This window comes from Mustela erminea, chromosome 3 (genome assembly GCF_009829155.1).
Source record: "Mustela erminea isolate mMusErm1 chromosome 3, mMusErm1.Pri, whole genome shotgun sequence".
Classification (NCBI taxonomy): domain Eukaryota; kingdom Metazoa; phylum Chordata; class Mammalia; order Carnivora; family Mustelidae; genus Mustela; species Mustela erminea.
In genome coordinates this window covers 86551199-86565468 of record NC_045616.1, presented here as the reverse complement: position 1 = coordinate 86565468, position 14270 = coordinate 86551199, and the positions used below count along the sequence as shown (strand labels likewise).

Below are 14270 nucleotides of genomic sequence, written 5' to 3'. Positions count from 1 at the left end.
GCACACATGAACAGGAGAGGCACAGAGGAAGAAACAGTCTCCCCACTGAACAGAGAGCCTGGTACAGGCCTCGATCCCAGGACTTTGGAATTATGACCCGAGCCAAACACAGACACTTAACCAACTGAGTCACCCAGGTGCCACTTAACAGTAATATGTCTTTCAATACATGAACATGAGATCTCTTTCCATTTATTTATGTATTCTTTAATTTATTTCAGAAATGTTTTTGTTGTTTTCATCATACAAGTTAAGTTAATTCCTAAGTATTAGTGAAGTTAATTAAGTTAGTTAATTCCCAAGTATTTTCATGGTATTGTAAGTTTTCTTACAATTTTTCTTAATTTCCTGTTCAGATTTTTCATTTTTAATATATAGCAATGCAACTGATTTTTGTGTGTTGACTTTGTATCCTTCTACTTTGTTGAATTCATTTAATAATTTTAAGTTTTCTGTGTAATCTTTAGGGTTTTCTACATTTGAGATCATATCCTTTCTGAGCAGAGGTAATTCTGCTTCTTCCTTTCCATTTTGGATGCTTTTTTTTTTTTGGCCCAATTGTTCTGGCTAGAATTTCTAATACTATGTTGAATAGAAAAGGTGAAAACAGACCTCCCTGCTTGTTCCTAATCTTAGATGAACAAATTTCATCTCTCACCACTGAGTATTTGTTTGCTGTGCATTCTTCAGAAATGGCATTTTATTATATTGAGGTAGTTTCTTTTTATTCCTAGGATTTTGAGTGTTTTTATCTTGAAGGAGTGATGAATTTTGGGGTGCCTGGGTAGCACAGTAGGTTAAGCCTCTGCCTTCAGCTTGGGTCCTGGTCTCGGTTCCTGTTATGGAGCCCTACGTCGGGTTCTCTGCTCAGTGGGGAGCCTGCTTCCCCCATCTCTCTGCCTGCCTCTCTGCCTACTTGTGATCTCTCTCTGTCAAATAAATAAATAAAATCTTTTTTAAAAAAGCAGTGCTTAATTTTGTCAAATGCCTTTTCTGCATCTATTGAGATGATCATGTGTTTTTTTTTCTTCCATTCTGTTAGTGTGGTGTATTACATTGATTGATTTATGTAGATTGAGCCATCCTTACATTGCAGGAATAAATCCTACTTGCTCATGGTGCCTAATTCTTTTAACATGTGGCTGAACTCCCTTTTCTGATATATATTTTTTGAGGATCTTAGCATCACTGTTCATAAGGGATATTGATCTGAGTATTATTTTCTTGTAGTGTCTTTCTCTGACTTTGGTATCAGGGTAATGCTGGCCTCATAGAATGACAGTGTGCTTTCCTCTTTGTTTATGTGGAGAAGTTTGAGAAGGATCATTATTATTTCTTCTTTAAATGTTTGGTCAATTTCACCAGTAAAGACATGGGGCCAAGAACTTTTCTTTGTCAGGAGATTTAAAAAAATTACTGATTCATTGACCTTACTAGTTATAGGTCGACTCAGATTTTAAAAACAAGACTTATTTACTTTAGAAAGAGTGTGTATGCATGAGTGGGGGGGGAGGGAGAGAGGAAGAGAACCTTCAAGCAGACTCCCAGCTGAATGTAGGAGCCTGATGTAGGCTCCACGCTACTACCCATGAAATCATGGTCTTAGCTTATCTGACTAGGCCACCCAGGCATGCTAGATCTATTCAGATTCTATAGCTATTTGCTCTGTAGTTACCATGGACATTGTATTTAATATCTTAAGGTTATCACAGTCTAATGTGAGTTTATACTAGCTTAACTTTAACTGTTATTTTAACAGCTCTGATAACAAATTTTACAGGCATTATATTCCTATTTATTTTTCCTTTGAGGATAGTATTATGTAGCCTTTTATTTTCATAATCACAACCATGTAATCCATGATTTACTATTGTTTTGTTTCAATTAATTGTCACCTGGTCATTGTAAATGACATTTTTCTAATATTGAGGATATCTTCAAACTGAACAATTTTTATAAAAATAAAGAGGATGAAACATTATAATATGGCTGAAATTATATTTAAAGATTTTAGTTTTCAACATTAAAGCTTGATAACTATATAGTATTTGGTTAAATATATAAAAGGTAAAATAAGTGTTTAACTGTAGAAAACAAAGTATATTTGATTCAACAGTTTTATGTTTGAAATATTTGGATGCCAGTAAATTGTGGTTAGCTTTTATTCTATGTATTCTTCATAGTAATAAAATGCACAAAAGGAAATTTATACCACATTAAAGTACCTTGCACATTAAAATATTAACAGTATTGTCTAAATTTACTGGTATTTTTAAAAGTTCCAAATTCTGAATTTGCTTCATTTTAAGAATAAATGAGATTTGAACTGTATCACTCTTTAAAAGACATAATTGAAAATGATTGCATTGAGTAAATTGCAAATGAATATATAGACATTTGGAAATCAATGAATGAATCTAAAATCCACACCATTAGCCACATGATGTCGCTATATACCACAAAGTCTTGTCATCAAAAACTAAAGAGGAAAGCTCCATTTTGTCACAGTCTGAGAGAAGACAAAAACGGCCGGGAAATATATTATTCGAGATATAAAGTAAAGAGAGTATGACTTTGAAGTGAGTGAGAGGTACCAAATTTGTAGTGGTTTTGCGATGCTGTTTCCCAGGCAAGAAGGCAAGGGAACCCTGCGTTTGCTGCTCTGCGTTCTGCTCCTCGCAGCCTGGAAGACTGGGAGTGGTCAGGTCCACTATTCGGTCCCGGAGGAGGCCAAACACGGCACCTTCGTGGGCCGCATCGCCCAGGATTTGGGGCTGGAGCTGGCGGAGCTGGTGCCACGCCTGTTCCGGGTGGCGTCCAAAGGCCACGGGGACCTTTTGGAGGTAAATCTGCAGAATGGCATTTTGTTTGTGAATTCTCGGATCGACCGGGAAGTGCTGTGCGGGCAGAATCTGGAGTGCAGCATCCACCTGGAGGTGATCGTGGATAAGCCGCTGCAGGTTTTCCATGTGGAGGTGGAGGTGAAGGACATTAATGATAACCCACCGGTTTTCAGAGCAAGAGAACAAAGGTTTTTTATTCCTGAATCTAGACTGGTGGATTCACGTTTCCCGATAGAGGGCGCTGCTGATGAAGACATTGGTACCAACGCTCTTCTAACATACACCCTCAGCCCCAGTGATTATTTCTCTTTGGATGTACAGGCAGGTGATGAACTCAGTAAGTCACTTTCACTTGAATTGAGGAAGTCTTTGGATAGAGAAGAAACACCAGAACTTCATTTATTATTGACAGCCACTGATGGGGGCAAGCCAGAGCTTGAAGGTACAGTTCAGCTGCTGATCACAGTGCTGGATGTTAATGATAATGCCCCATTGTTTGCCCAGGCTGGGTACAGAGTCCATTTATTAGAGAGTACAGCAAATGGAACATTAGTGACTACATTAAATGCCTCTGATGCCGATGAAGGTGTAAATGGCGAAATTGTTTTTTCCTTTGGCAGTGATGTTCCTCTAAACATTCAAAAAAACTTCAAAATTGATTCCAGCTCAGGAGAAATTAGACTAATTGGTAGACTGGATTATGAAGAAACGAAATCCTATGAAATTCAGGTAAAAGCAGTTGATAAAGGAAATCCTCCAATGTCGAATCACTGCAAAGTTTTAGTGAAAGTGCTGGATGTAAATGACAATGCTCCACAACTGGCAATCACACCTCTTTCTTTGCCGGTCAGAGAGGACTCTCCACTAGGCACCGTCATCGCCTTTGTCTCCGTGTCCGACCGTGACTCTGGTGTCTATGGGCAGGTGACCTGCTCTGTGATGCCTCCTATCCCATTCAAGCTGGTGTCCACCTTCAAGAACTACTATTCGCTGGTGCTGGACAGCGCCTTGGATCGCGAGAGCGTGTCCAACTATGAGCTGGTGGTGACCGCAAGGGACGGAGGATCGCCTCCGCTCTCCGCCACCGCCAGCGTGTCCGTGGAAGTGGCGGACGTGAACGACAACGCGCCAGCGTTCGCGCAGCCCGAGTACACGGTGTTCGTGAAGGAGAACAACCCGCCCGGCTGCCACATCTTCACGGTGTCGGCGCGGGACGCGGACGCGCAGGAGAACGCGCGGGTGTCCTACTCGCTGGTGGAGCGGCGCGTGGGCGAGCGCGCGCTGTCGAGCTACGTGTCGGTGCACGCGGAGAGCGGCAAGGTGTACGCGCTGCAGCCGCTGGACCACGAGGAGCTGGAGCTGCTGCAGTTCCAAGTGAGCGCGCGCGACGCGGGCGTGCCTCCGCTGGGCAGCAACGTGACGCTGCAGGTGTTCGTGCTGGACGAGAACGACAACGCGCCCGCGCTGCTGCCGCGGCCCGGCGCGGGCGGCGGGGGCGGCGCGCTGAGCGAGCTGGTGTCGCGGTCGGTGGGCGCGGGCCACGTGGTGGCGAAGGTGCGCGCGGTGGACGCGGATTCCGGCTACAACGCGTGGCTGTCGTTCGAGCTGCAGCCGGCGGCGGCGGGCGCGCGCAGCCCGTTCCGCGTGGCGCTGTACACGGGCGAGATCAGCACGACGCGCCCCCTGGACGAGGCGGACCCGCCGCGCCAGCGCCTGCTGGTGCTGGTCAAGGACCACGGCGAGCCGGCGCTGACGGCCACGGCCACCGTGCTGCTGTCGCTGGTGGAGAGCGGCCAGGCGCCAAAGGCGTCGTCGCGGGTGTTGGTTGGCGCCGCTGGCGCCGAGACGGCGCTGGTGGACGTCAACGTGTACCTGATCGTCGCCATCTGCGCGGTGTCCAGCCTGCTGGTGCTCACGCTGCTGCTGTACACGGCGCTGCGGTGCTCGGCTCCGCCCAGGGAGGGCGCGTGCGGGCCTGGGAAGCCCACGCTCGTGTGCTCCAGCGCGGTGGGGAGCTGGTCGTACTCGCAGCAGAGGCGGCAGAGGGTGTGCTCTGGGGAGGGCGCTCCCAAGACCGACCTCATGGCTTTCAGCCCCAGCCTACCTCAAGTTCCAGGCTCCGCAGAAGAAAGACAACAACCCTCCGAATCAGAACACTTAGGAAAGGTGAGTCTTTCCCCTGGATTCCAGAATTGCTCTATTTCCTTTATTTATGATTCTTATTATTTTGATTCATAGCTTTGTCCTTATTTTTTTTTATCATTATCCTGTTGTGCAATATATGGCTTGAGAGGTTAATTTCTTCATTGAAAACAATTTACTTAAATGTTTTTTTTCACATTTTGTTTTTTTCATAATTAAATCTGTTCATGAATAATTGGACTTTGAAGGACTGAAAAACAATTCAGCTAATTTTGAAAACTTATTTCCTGTAAATACTTTTCTCAAAATTAAAAAAAAATCATAATTGGAAAAATTTTAAAGAGAATGAATATATAAAATGCATATTTCCAATTTACATCAACCATCCATGCTGTTAGAATATGAATAGCTGTATGTTATTTAGAATAGGTGTATATTATTTAGCTGGACATTTTCTGAATTAATTTTTTGATCAGTAATTCATTTGTCTTTATCTGTTTGTGCAACAGGTAATAAGTTAGGTTTTCTTTCCTTGCTTTTGAAAGCAGCCTGAATGGATCTTTTAATGCCAGGACTTCTGAAATTACCTATCATAGATCATTAGAATACATGACATCAATTAGGAATAACTGCTAATAATAAATATGTCTTTCAGTAGTAAAATAACCTGTTATTTGGGATAAAAATTTCACACTTGCAAAATCCATAGAGTTTTAAGGCACAATAGAGAGTTCATTGAGAATAGAATACCCTCTCTGGAGCACCTGGGTGCCTCAGTGGGTTAATCATGATCTGTGGCTCTATCTGTTGGGTGCCTGACTCAATTTCAGCTCAGGTCATGATCTCGGGGTAGTGGGATCCAGCCCAGTGAAGGGTTCTGCAATCAGTGAGAAATCTGCTTGACCCTCTCGCTTTGCTCTTCCTACCCCACCCCCAGCAGGCACTCTCTCTCTCTCTCTCTCTCTCAAATAAACAAACAAACAAATAAAATCTTTAGAAAAAAAGAAAAGAATTCTCTTTCAGTTTTGTTAAAAAAAAATATATATATATTTTTTTTTGAGAGAGAGAGTATGTGCAGCTGAGTGGGGAGGGGCAGAGGTAAAGAAAGGGAGAATCTTTTTAAAAAAAGATTATTTAGGGGCGCCTGGGTGGCTCAGTGGGTTAAAGCCTCTGCCTTGGCTCAGGTCCTGATCTCAGGGTCCTGGGATGGAGCCCCACATCTGGCTCTCTGCTCAGCAGAGAGCCTGCTTCCCTCTCTCTATCTCTGCCTGCCTCTCTGCCTACTTGTTATCTCTCTCTCTGTGTCAAATAAATAAATAAATAAAATCTTTAAAAAAATAAAAGATTATTTATTTATTTGTCTGAGAGAGAGAGAATGAGAGCGAGAGCATGAGAAGGGACAGGTCAGAGGGAAAAACAGACTCCCTGCCATGTAGGAAGCCTGATGTGGGACTTGATGTGGGACTTGATCCTGGAACTCCAGGTTCATGACTCAAGCCTTAGGCAGTTGCTTAACCAGCTGAGCCACCCAGGTGCCCAAAAGAGAGAGAGAGAGAATCTTAAGAGGGCTCTATACCCAGCGCAGAGCCCAGTGAGGGGCTAGATCTTAACAATCCTGAGATCATGACTTGAGCTGAAATTAGGAGTTGGACACTCAACAGACAGAGTCATCCAGGCACACTAAAATATTTTAACATTAAAAAAATCTTAACATTAAAAAAATTACATTGTGGCGTGGCCAGGTGGTGGGACTTTTTTCCCCCCCAAAGTGGTGAGTACTCGTTGTTATGCTAGTGGGTTGCTCAGTCATCCTTCCCAGTATCTGTATCATTAGGTTAATGTATGCAGGCCTCCCACTGTGTAGAGAATGACTACCTGCCTCTGGCACCATACTCTATGCCTGGGATAGCATTTTCCACAAGTGTGAGATCACTCACTTTCTCCTGGCAGCATCCATATAACTAAGGAAGTTGGAGTTTTCCCAAAAGGTGAAGACTGATATTGATAGACTACATTTTAATTGGAAACTCATGTGTTGTGTCATTAAAATGTAAACTTGACAAGTAAATGTTACACTTGGAAAAGAATTTTGAAACTTCAAAAGAAAATGTCTTAGACAGTGAAATGATAGTCTAAAACTGTCTTCTATTTTGTTCTTAGTTATTTGCTGTCTTTTCCCTGTATGTATGTGAGTGGGTATTGAAGTGTAGAAATTGAATTGTAGAAATAACTTCCACTAAGTGATCTGGCCTTAGCCATTCAAAAGATAGGCCATATATTCATTTTCATCTGAGATCTGCTTTTAAAGGATTTGATAAGTTAGGTGGGGAATTCTTTAAAGGACAATCCATTTCTACAGAAAACTTCTTAGCTCCTAACAGTTAATAAGCCTCAAAGTTTAGGGAATCAGAAAAGTTTATCTGAGGCTGGGAATCAGAAAAGTTTATCTGAGGCTAAACAGGGGGAAAAGTGACTTGGGCAAATAAGTAAGAAGCTCTTTCTTGGGAGGAGTCATCCTACCTACAGTGTCATAGCTACTCACCACCTTTGAAGCTTGTATGCAGAAAACATAAATGATCACTGAACTCTGTACTACTAGAAGTTTGGTCTCTATGTTTGTAGTACAGGTAAATGGTAAGCTGTTAGAACTATATCCAAGTATACTCAGATCTCCAAGAGTCACAATCTGTCACTTAAATTCTTATTGGTTTCTTATTCCTTATTTATACTTTTAAAGTAAGTTACCTAGGGAGATATCTAAGCAAGAGTAGATTTTATTCACTGATACTTTATCTACATAGTGACTCAGTCTTCTAAACTCATGTGTCCTTTAGTATTACTTTCATTGCCTAATAATCATTATGGAGTCTACTCTATCATAAATTGCCTGTGTCATTCTACTTTGCAATTACTGTACTCTCAAATGTCATGAAATGTATAATATTATAAGAAGTTGTCAGAGATATTCCATTAATATGGAGTCCATGATGTCTTTAAATTTATTTTTATTTTTTAAAAGATTTTATTTATTTATCAGAGAGAGAGAGAGAGAGCACAAGCAGAGGGAGAAACAGGCAGAGGGAGAAGCAGGCTCCCAGCCGAGCAAGGAGCCAGATGCGGGACTTGATCCCAGGAATCTGGGATCAAAACCTCAGCTAAAGGCAGACACTTAACTGACTGAGCCACCCAGGTGTCCCATGGAGTCCATGATGTTTTAAAATTTTAATTCTGTATCTCATTTTAAAACTAGATATTACTTTTCAAGATTCTTCAAGGCACTAACTGGCATACAGGTCTCTATAATTATTACCTTGATTCATGCTTTTCCAAAATAATTCTTAAATGTTTACTTAGTTCTTCTTCATGAACTAGTACAATAGAATCAATTAGAAATTATATGTTTGATATTAACAAATATTATTAATGTAACTTACCTCTTATGTTACTTGAGAAAGTTTAAAATACTCATTTATCAGGGTGCCTGGGTGGCTCAGTGGTTAAGCCGCTGCCTTCGGCTCAGGTCATGATCCCAGGGTCCTGGGATCAAGCCCTGCATCCCTCTCATCGGGCTCTCTGCTCAGCGGGGAGCCTGTTTCTTCCCCTCTCTCTCTGCCTGCCTCTCTGTCTGCTTGTGATCTCTGTCTGTCAAATAAATAAATAAAATCTTAAAAAAATACTCATTTATCCATTTAAGTGCTAATTGATGACTTATTCTATTCTAAATGTGAATGATAAAATGCAAGTAAGTTGCAATCCCGGCATGCTTTCATTCAGTGCATGGGGGAAAAAATTGGTATGAAAACTTATCTCCTAATATTTAAATCATATATTTGGTTTTATTTCAAGAAGCTCTGACTATAAGCAAAACTTTGGACATCCTCTTACCTCTCTACGTTCAACTTCTGCCCATGAATTTTCTCTGGTCAACTTTCAAATATTCGGCAAACTTAGGCTGCTTGCTGAATTCACAGAGATCTTTAGAATATTACATTGCCTCATTTTTCAGATATTGAATGGTGAATTATGTTCCAATGTTATTTTTCTCTACTGATCCGTTAAGTTATCAATACTTCCCAATGACAACTTTTTAAGAAACTGGGATCCAAAAATTCATCTGGAGTGGAGATCATTAAAAACATAATTATTTCATACAGTGAATATTTTAGGATAAGCAGGTAAGTTGAAATGTATAAATGATGAGGAAATTTAAAAAACAAATATAGTCTGACTTGGTGTCATGAATGTAACAAATATTTAAATCACACAGTATTGTCATATAGTAAACCAAATTTATAAAAGAACTGCACTGTAAAAAATTAACCTTTGGCATCCTTATAAAATAACATTTAAGACCGACAGCAAGGGTATAATCACTTGATAAAGGATACAAGAGTCCTTTATCCATAATAAATAAGTAAATAAATTTGGTAAATTAATAATTGCCATAATAATGTAGAAGTGAACATTTATGTATATATGGATATGTATATACACATACATTTTGTTGTTGTTATGATCCACACCCAATGTAGGGCTTGAACTCATACCCTGAGATTAAGAGTCACATGCTACACCAACTGAGCCAGCCAGGCATCCCTATATACACATAATTTCAGTGTATTAATGTTTTGGTGGGCACGAGTATCAAAGGCCTGAATTTTTTAAATCATCTTTCAGGAATTCTTTTTTTTTTTAAAGATTTTATTTATTTATTTGAGAGAGAGAGAAAGCAAGAGACAGAGCACGAGCAGGGGGAGGGGCAGAGGGAGAAGCAGACTCCCTGCTGAGCAGCGACTGGAACCTACGACCCTAACCCGGAATCACAACCTGTGCAAAAGGCACACGCTTAACCAACTGAATCACCCAGGTGGCCCTAATTTTTCCATAAAATGTAGACTTTCGGCCAAGTGGTAAAAGTTAGGGTCTTGAATCAGATTGAGATCCCACCCTAATATCACTAGTTAATATTTTTAAGTTACTTACCGGTATGTGTTTTCACTTTCTTGTTTGTAAAAAGTGAATTGTATCAATACCTGTCTTGGAGAGTTGTTGTGAGAATTTAATGGAATTAAAAAGGAATTTAATGGGAAGTGCCTGGGTGGCTCAGTGTGTTGAGGCTCTGCCTTCCACTCAGGTCATGATCTCAGGGTCCTGGGATAGATCCCCACACTGGGCTCCCTGCTCGAGGGAAGCCTGCTTCCCCCTCTCTCTGCCTGCTTCTCTGCATACTTGTGATCTCTCTTACTGTCAAAAAAAAAAACTTAAAAAAAGAAGAATTTAATGGGATAACCCCATTAGAACACCATGCTTGTCACATGGGGAATATGTCACTACTGTTATAATGTTAATCATTCTACTGTATTTTACTATGTCATGGATTGGAATATTTGGAAGTGATGAATTAGTATGAAAGCTGTAAGGATGTATTTTTATAAATATAAAGAATTTGATAAGTGCTTGAAGAGAATTACAACTAAAGTAGAAATTTTGGAAAAGATGAGACAAGTATACGGAGAAGGTTAAGTACATTTATTTAATACTTACCCATTTAGCCACATGATGTCGCTGTCCACCACTAGGTATTTCACCACAAAAGAAATGCCGCATGCGTTGTGTACTCTGGTGCTGCTTTTCCTCACCATCTCTGAAATACGGGCATGGTAAGGTTATTTAAAAAAAAAAAAATGAGGAACTCAAATTCTTTTCTGAAGTTTGGATCGAGGCAAGAACGACGCAATATTTGGGAAAGGCTTGCAACGGTGTTTTCATGGAGAGAAGAAGGTTCAGGAGCCCGGCAATTACTGCTTTCGCTTCTGCTCCTTACAATCTGGGAGACTGGGAGCGGCCAGGTTCATTACTCAGTCCTGGAGGAGGCCAAACACGGCACCTTCGTGGGCCGCATCGCCCAGGATTTGGGGCTGGAGCTGGCGGAGCTGGTGCCACGCCTGTTCCGGGTGGCGTCCAAAGGCCACGGGGACCTTCTGGAGGTAAATCTACAGAATGGCATTTTGTTTGTGAATTCTCGGATCGATCGGGAGGAGCTGTGCGGGCGGAGTCTGGAGTGTAGCATCCACCTGGAGGTGATCGTGGACAGGCCGCTGCAGGTTTTCCATGTAGAGGTGGAAGTGAAGGACATTAACGACAACCAGCCGGTTTTTCCAACGGCCGTAAAAAAATTATTTATTTACGAATCCCGGCTGCCTGGTTCTCGGATTCCGCTAGAGGGCGCATCAGATGCAGATATTGGAGCCAATTCTCTGTTGACCTACAGTCTAAACTCTAATGATTATTTTACCTTGGATATTAAAAGAAACGATGCGAATATTAAATCCCTTGGACTCGTGTTGAAAAAAGTTTTAAATCGCGAGGACACTCCTGAACATCACTTACTAATAACGGCAGTTGATGGTGGGAAACCAGAGCTCACTGGCACTACTCAAGTGAAGATCACCATTCTAGATGTAAATGACAACGCTCCAGAGTTTGAGAGGTCTGTCTACAAAGTCAGTTTATTCGAAAATGCACCAAACGGTACCCTAGCAGTGATTGTTAACGCCTCTGATTTGGATGAAGGAGTAAATAAGGACATTGTATATTCTTTCAATACAGACATGTCAGCAGATACTCTTTCAAAATTCCACTTAGACCCAGTTAGTGGATACATCAGTGTAAAAGATAATATAGATTTCGAGGAAACTAAGTTATATGAAATCCAGGTAGACGCGACAGATAAAGGAAATCCCCCAATGGCAGGTCACTGCACGGTTCTGGTGGAAATTTTGGACGTCAATGATAATGTACCTGAGTTGGTTATCAAATCACTGTCATTACCCGTATTAGAAGATACTCCCCTCGGCACGGTCCTTGCCTTAATAAGTGTGTCTGACCGCGACTCTGGTGCCAACGGGCAGTTGACCTGCACCCTGTCACCCCATGTTCCTTTCAAGCTGGTGTCCACCTTCAAGAACTACTATTCGCTGGTGCTGGACAGCGCCTTGGATCGCGAGAGTGTGTCCAACTATGAGCTGGTGGTAACAGCACGGGACGGGGGATCGCCTTCGCTCTCCGCCACCGCCAGCATGTCCGTGGAAGTGGCGGACGTGAACGACAACGCGCCGGCGTTCGCGCAGCCCGAGTACACGGTGTTCGTGAAGGAGAACAACCCGCCCGGCTGCCACATCTTCACGGTGTCGGCGCGGGACGCGGACGCGCAGGAGAACGCGCGGGTGTCCTACTCGCTGGTGGAGCGGCGCGTGGGCGAGCGCGCGCTGTCGAGCTACGTGTCGGTGCACGCGGAGAGCGGCAAGGTGTACGCGCTGCAGCCGCTGGACCACGAGGAGCTGGAGCTGCTGCAGTTCCAAGTGAGCGCGCGCGACGCGGGCGTGCCTCCGCTGGGCAGCAACGTGACGCTGCAGGTGTTCGTGCTGGACGAGAACGACAACGCGCCCGCGCTGCTGCCGCGGCCCGGCGCGGGCGGCGGGGGCGGCGCGCTGAGCGAGCTGGTGTCGCGGTCGGTGGGCGCGGGCCACGTGGTGGCGAAGGTGCGCGCGGTGGACGCGGATTCCGGCTACAACGCGTGGCTGTCGTTCGAGCTGCAGCCGGCGGCGGCGGGCGCGCGCAGCCCGTTCCGCGTGGCGCTGTACACGGGCGAGATCAGCACGACGCGCCCCCTGGACGAGGCGGACCCGCCGCGCCAGCGCCTGCTGGTGCTGGTCAAGGACCACGGCGAGCCGGCGCTGACGGCCACGGCCACCGTGCTGCTGTCGCTGGTGGAGAGCGGCCAGGCGCCAAAGGCGTCGTCGCGGGTGTTGGCGGGCGCCGCTGGCGCCGAGACGGCGCTGGTGGACGTCAACGTGTACCTGATCGTCGCCATCTGCGCGGTGTCCAGCCTGCTGGTGCTCACGCTGCTGCTGTACACGGCGCTGCGGTGCTCGGCTCCGCCCAGGGAGGGCGCGTGCGGGCCTGGGAAGCCCACGCTCGTGTGCTCCAGCGCGGTGGGGAGCTGGTCGTACTCGCAGCAGAGGCGGCAGAGGGTGTGCTCTGGGGAGGGCGCGCCCAAGACCGACCTCATGGCCTTCAGTCCCAGCCTTCCACCTGGTCCCATTGGCGGGGATAGAGAAGAGCAGCTGAATGTGGACGGTGATATTTCTGCTAAGGTGAGTAGTTTTTAAAATCCTTTGAAAATGACCTTGTTTATTATTCCTCAATGTTTTTACTCTTTTTGAAACATGTTTTGGTAATTGGTTTTCAAGGATTTTGCGGTTAAAATGTTTGAATTTCCTTTGACTAATGTTTTTGAACTGAATCAGCAGTTAAGTAATGAGAACCATACTTGTTTTTGTCATTGTAGTAGTAGTGGTTGTTGTTAGTAGGTGCAGTAGTGGGATTATTTTACTGATAATGAATGGATAGAAGCCAAATATATTTTCCTTGATGAATTGTACTGTTCAGAATATTTGACTCCAATTGTGGTGTACTAATCCTTGCTCAGTGCTTCATTTGGAATTCATTTGGAATTCTTTCTTACATGTGTTAGTCCAAATGTCACTGGCTCATTTTATGAGTTTACCATAAATCTCACCACTTCCTGATTGTTCTTTACATCTTCAGTTCCAAATATTAGTTTATTAAGCTTGTTGTCTCCCTGAAGCCTTTTTTACTCTCTCATTTATGTGGAGTCTTTGTTCTTTCTTTCTACTTGAACATGATTCATTTTAGTTCTTGTGCTCACATTTGGTAATACGTTGTGTTGTTGCTAGTTTTCCAATTGGGTAAAGAAAACCACATACACAACACTCCATAAAAATAATTTTATTGCTTTAGAATCATATCTTTGTACATCTTAAGGTTCTCACTGCTTTTACTAGTAAGCATTGAAAGAATCAATAGGAAGTGAAATTTTATACTTTCTTCCCTACATCATCATTTACAAAATATTCTTTTCAAAAGGTTATTAATTTTGTTAAGAATTGATTTCCATCAGAACAATTTGTTGAGAATACTACTCTATATTTAATTTAGAAACTATTAGGGGAGCTTGGGTATCACAGTCGGTTAAGCATCTGACTCAGTTTCAGGTCAGGTCCTGGTCTTAATGTCCTGAGACTTAGCCCCTCCTGGGGCTCCGCCCTCAGTGGGGAGTCTATTTTTTAAAAAAGATTTTTAATTTATTTATTTGACAGGGAGAGAGATCACAAGTAGGCAGAGGCAGGCAGAGGGGGAGGGGGAAGCAGGCTCCCTGCTGAGCAGAGAGCCAGAGGAGGGGTTTGATCACAGGACCCTGAG

General features: G+C 43.5%; 2 protein-coding genes across 3 annotated transcripts in view; both read left to right on the top strand.

The window, feature by feature from the left end:
* The first annotated feature begins 1509 nt into the window (after positions 1 to 1509).
* LOC116586455 (protocadherin alpha-C2) overlaps positions 1510 to 14270 on the top strand; it is a 183647-nt gene continuing 170886 nt past the window's right edge. The window contains exons 1-2 of one of the 2 annotated variants that reach the window (XM_032336464.1): positions 1510 to 5009; positions 10538 to 10620. In XM_032336464.1, the coding sequence (XP_032192355.1) occupies positions 2616 to 5009; positions 10538 to 10564 (2421 nt within the window). In that variant the 5' untranslated portion in view covers positions 1510 to 2615 and the 3' untranslated portion in view covers positions 10565 to 10620. Of the gene's footprint in view, positions 5010 to 10537; positions 10621 to 14270 lie in introns of those variants that run through there. The other variant, XM_032336461.1, reaches the window with a different exon arrangement.
* Positions 10630 to 13141, top strand: LOC116586456 (protocadherin alpha-3-like). Its single transcript, XM_032336465.1, is given in 2 exon segments — positions 10630 to 13018; positions 13020 to 13141. Coding segments are annotated over 2 exon segments (2472 nt in total). The 5' UTR covers positions 10630 to 10642; the 3' UTR covers positions 13116 to 13141.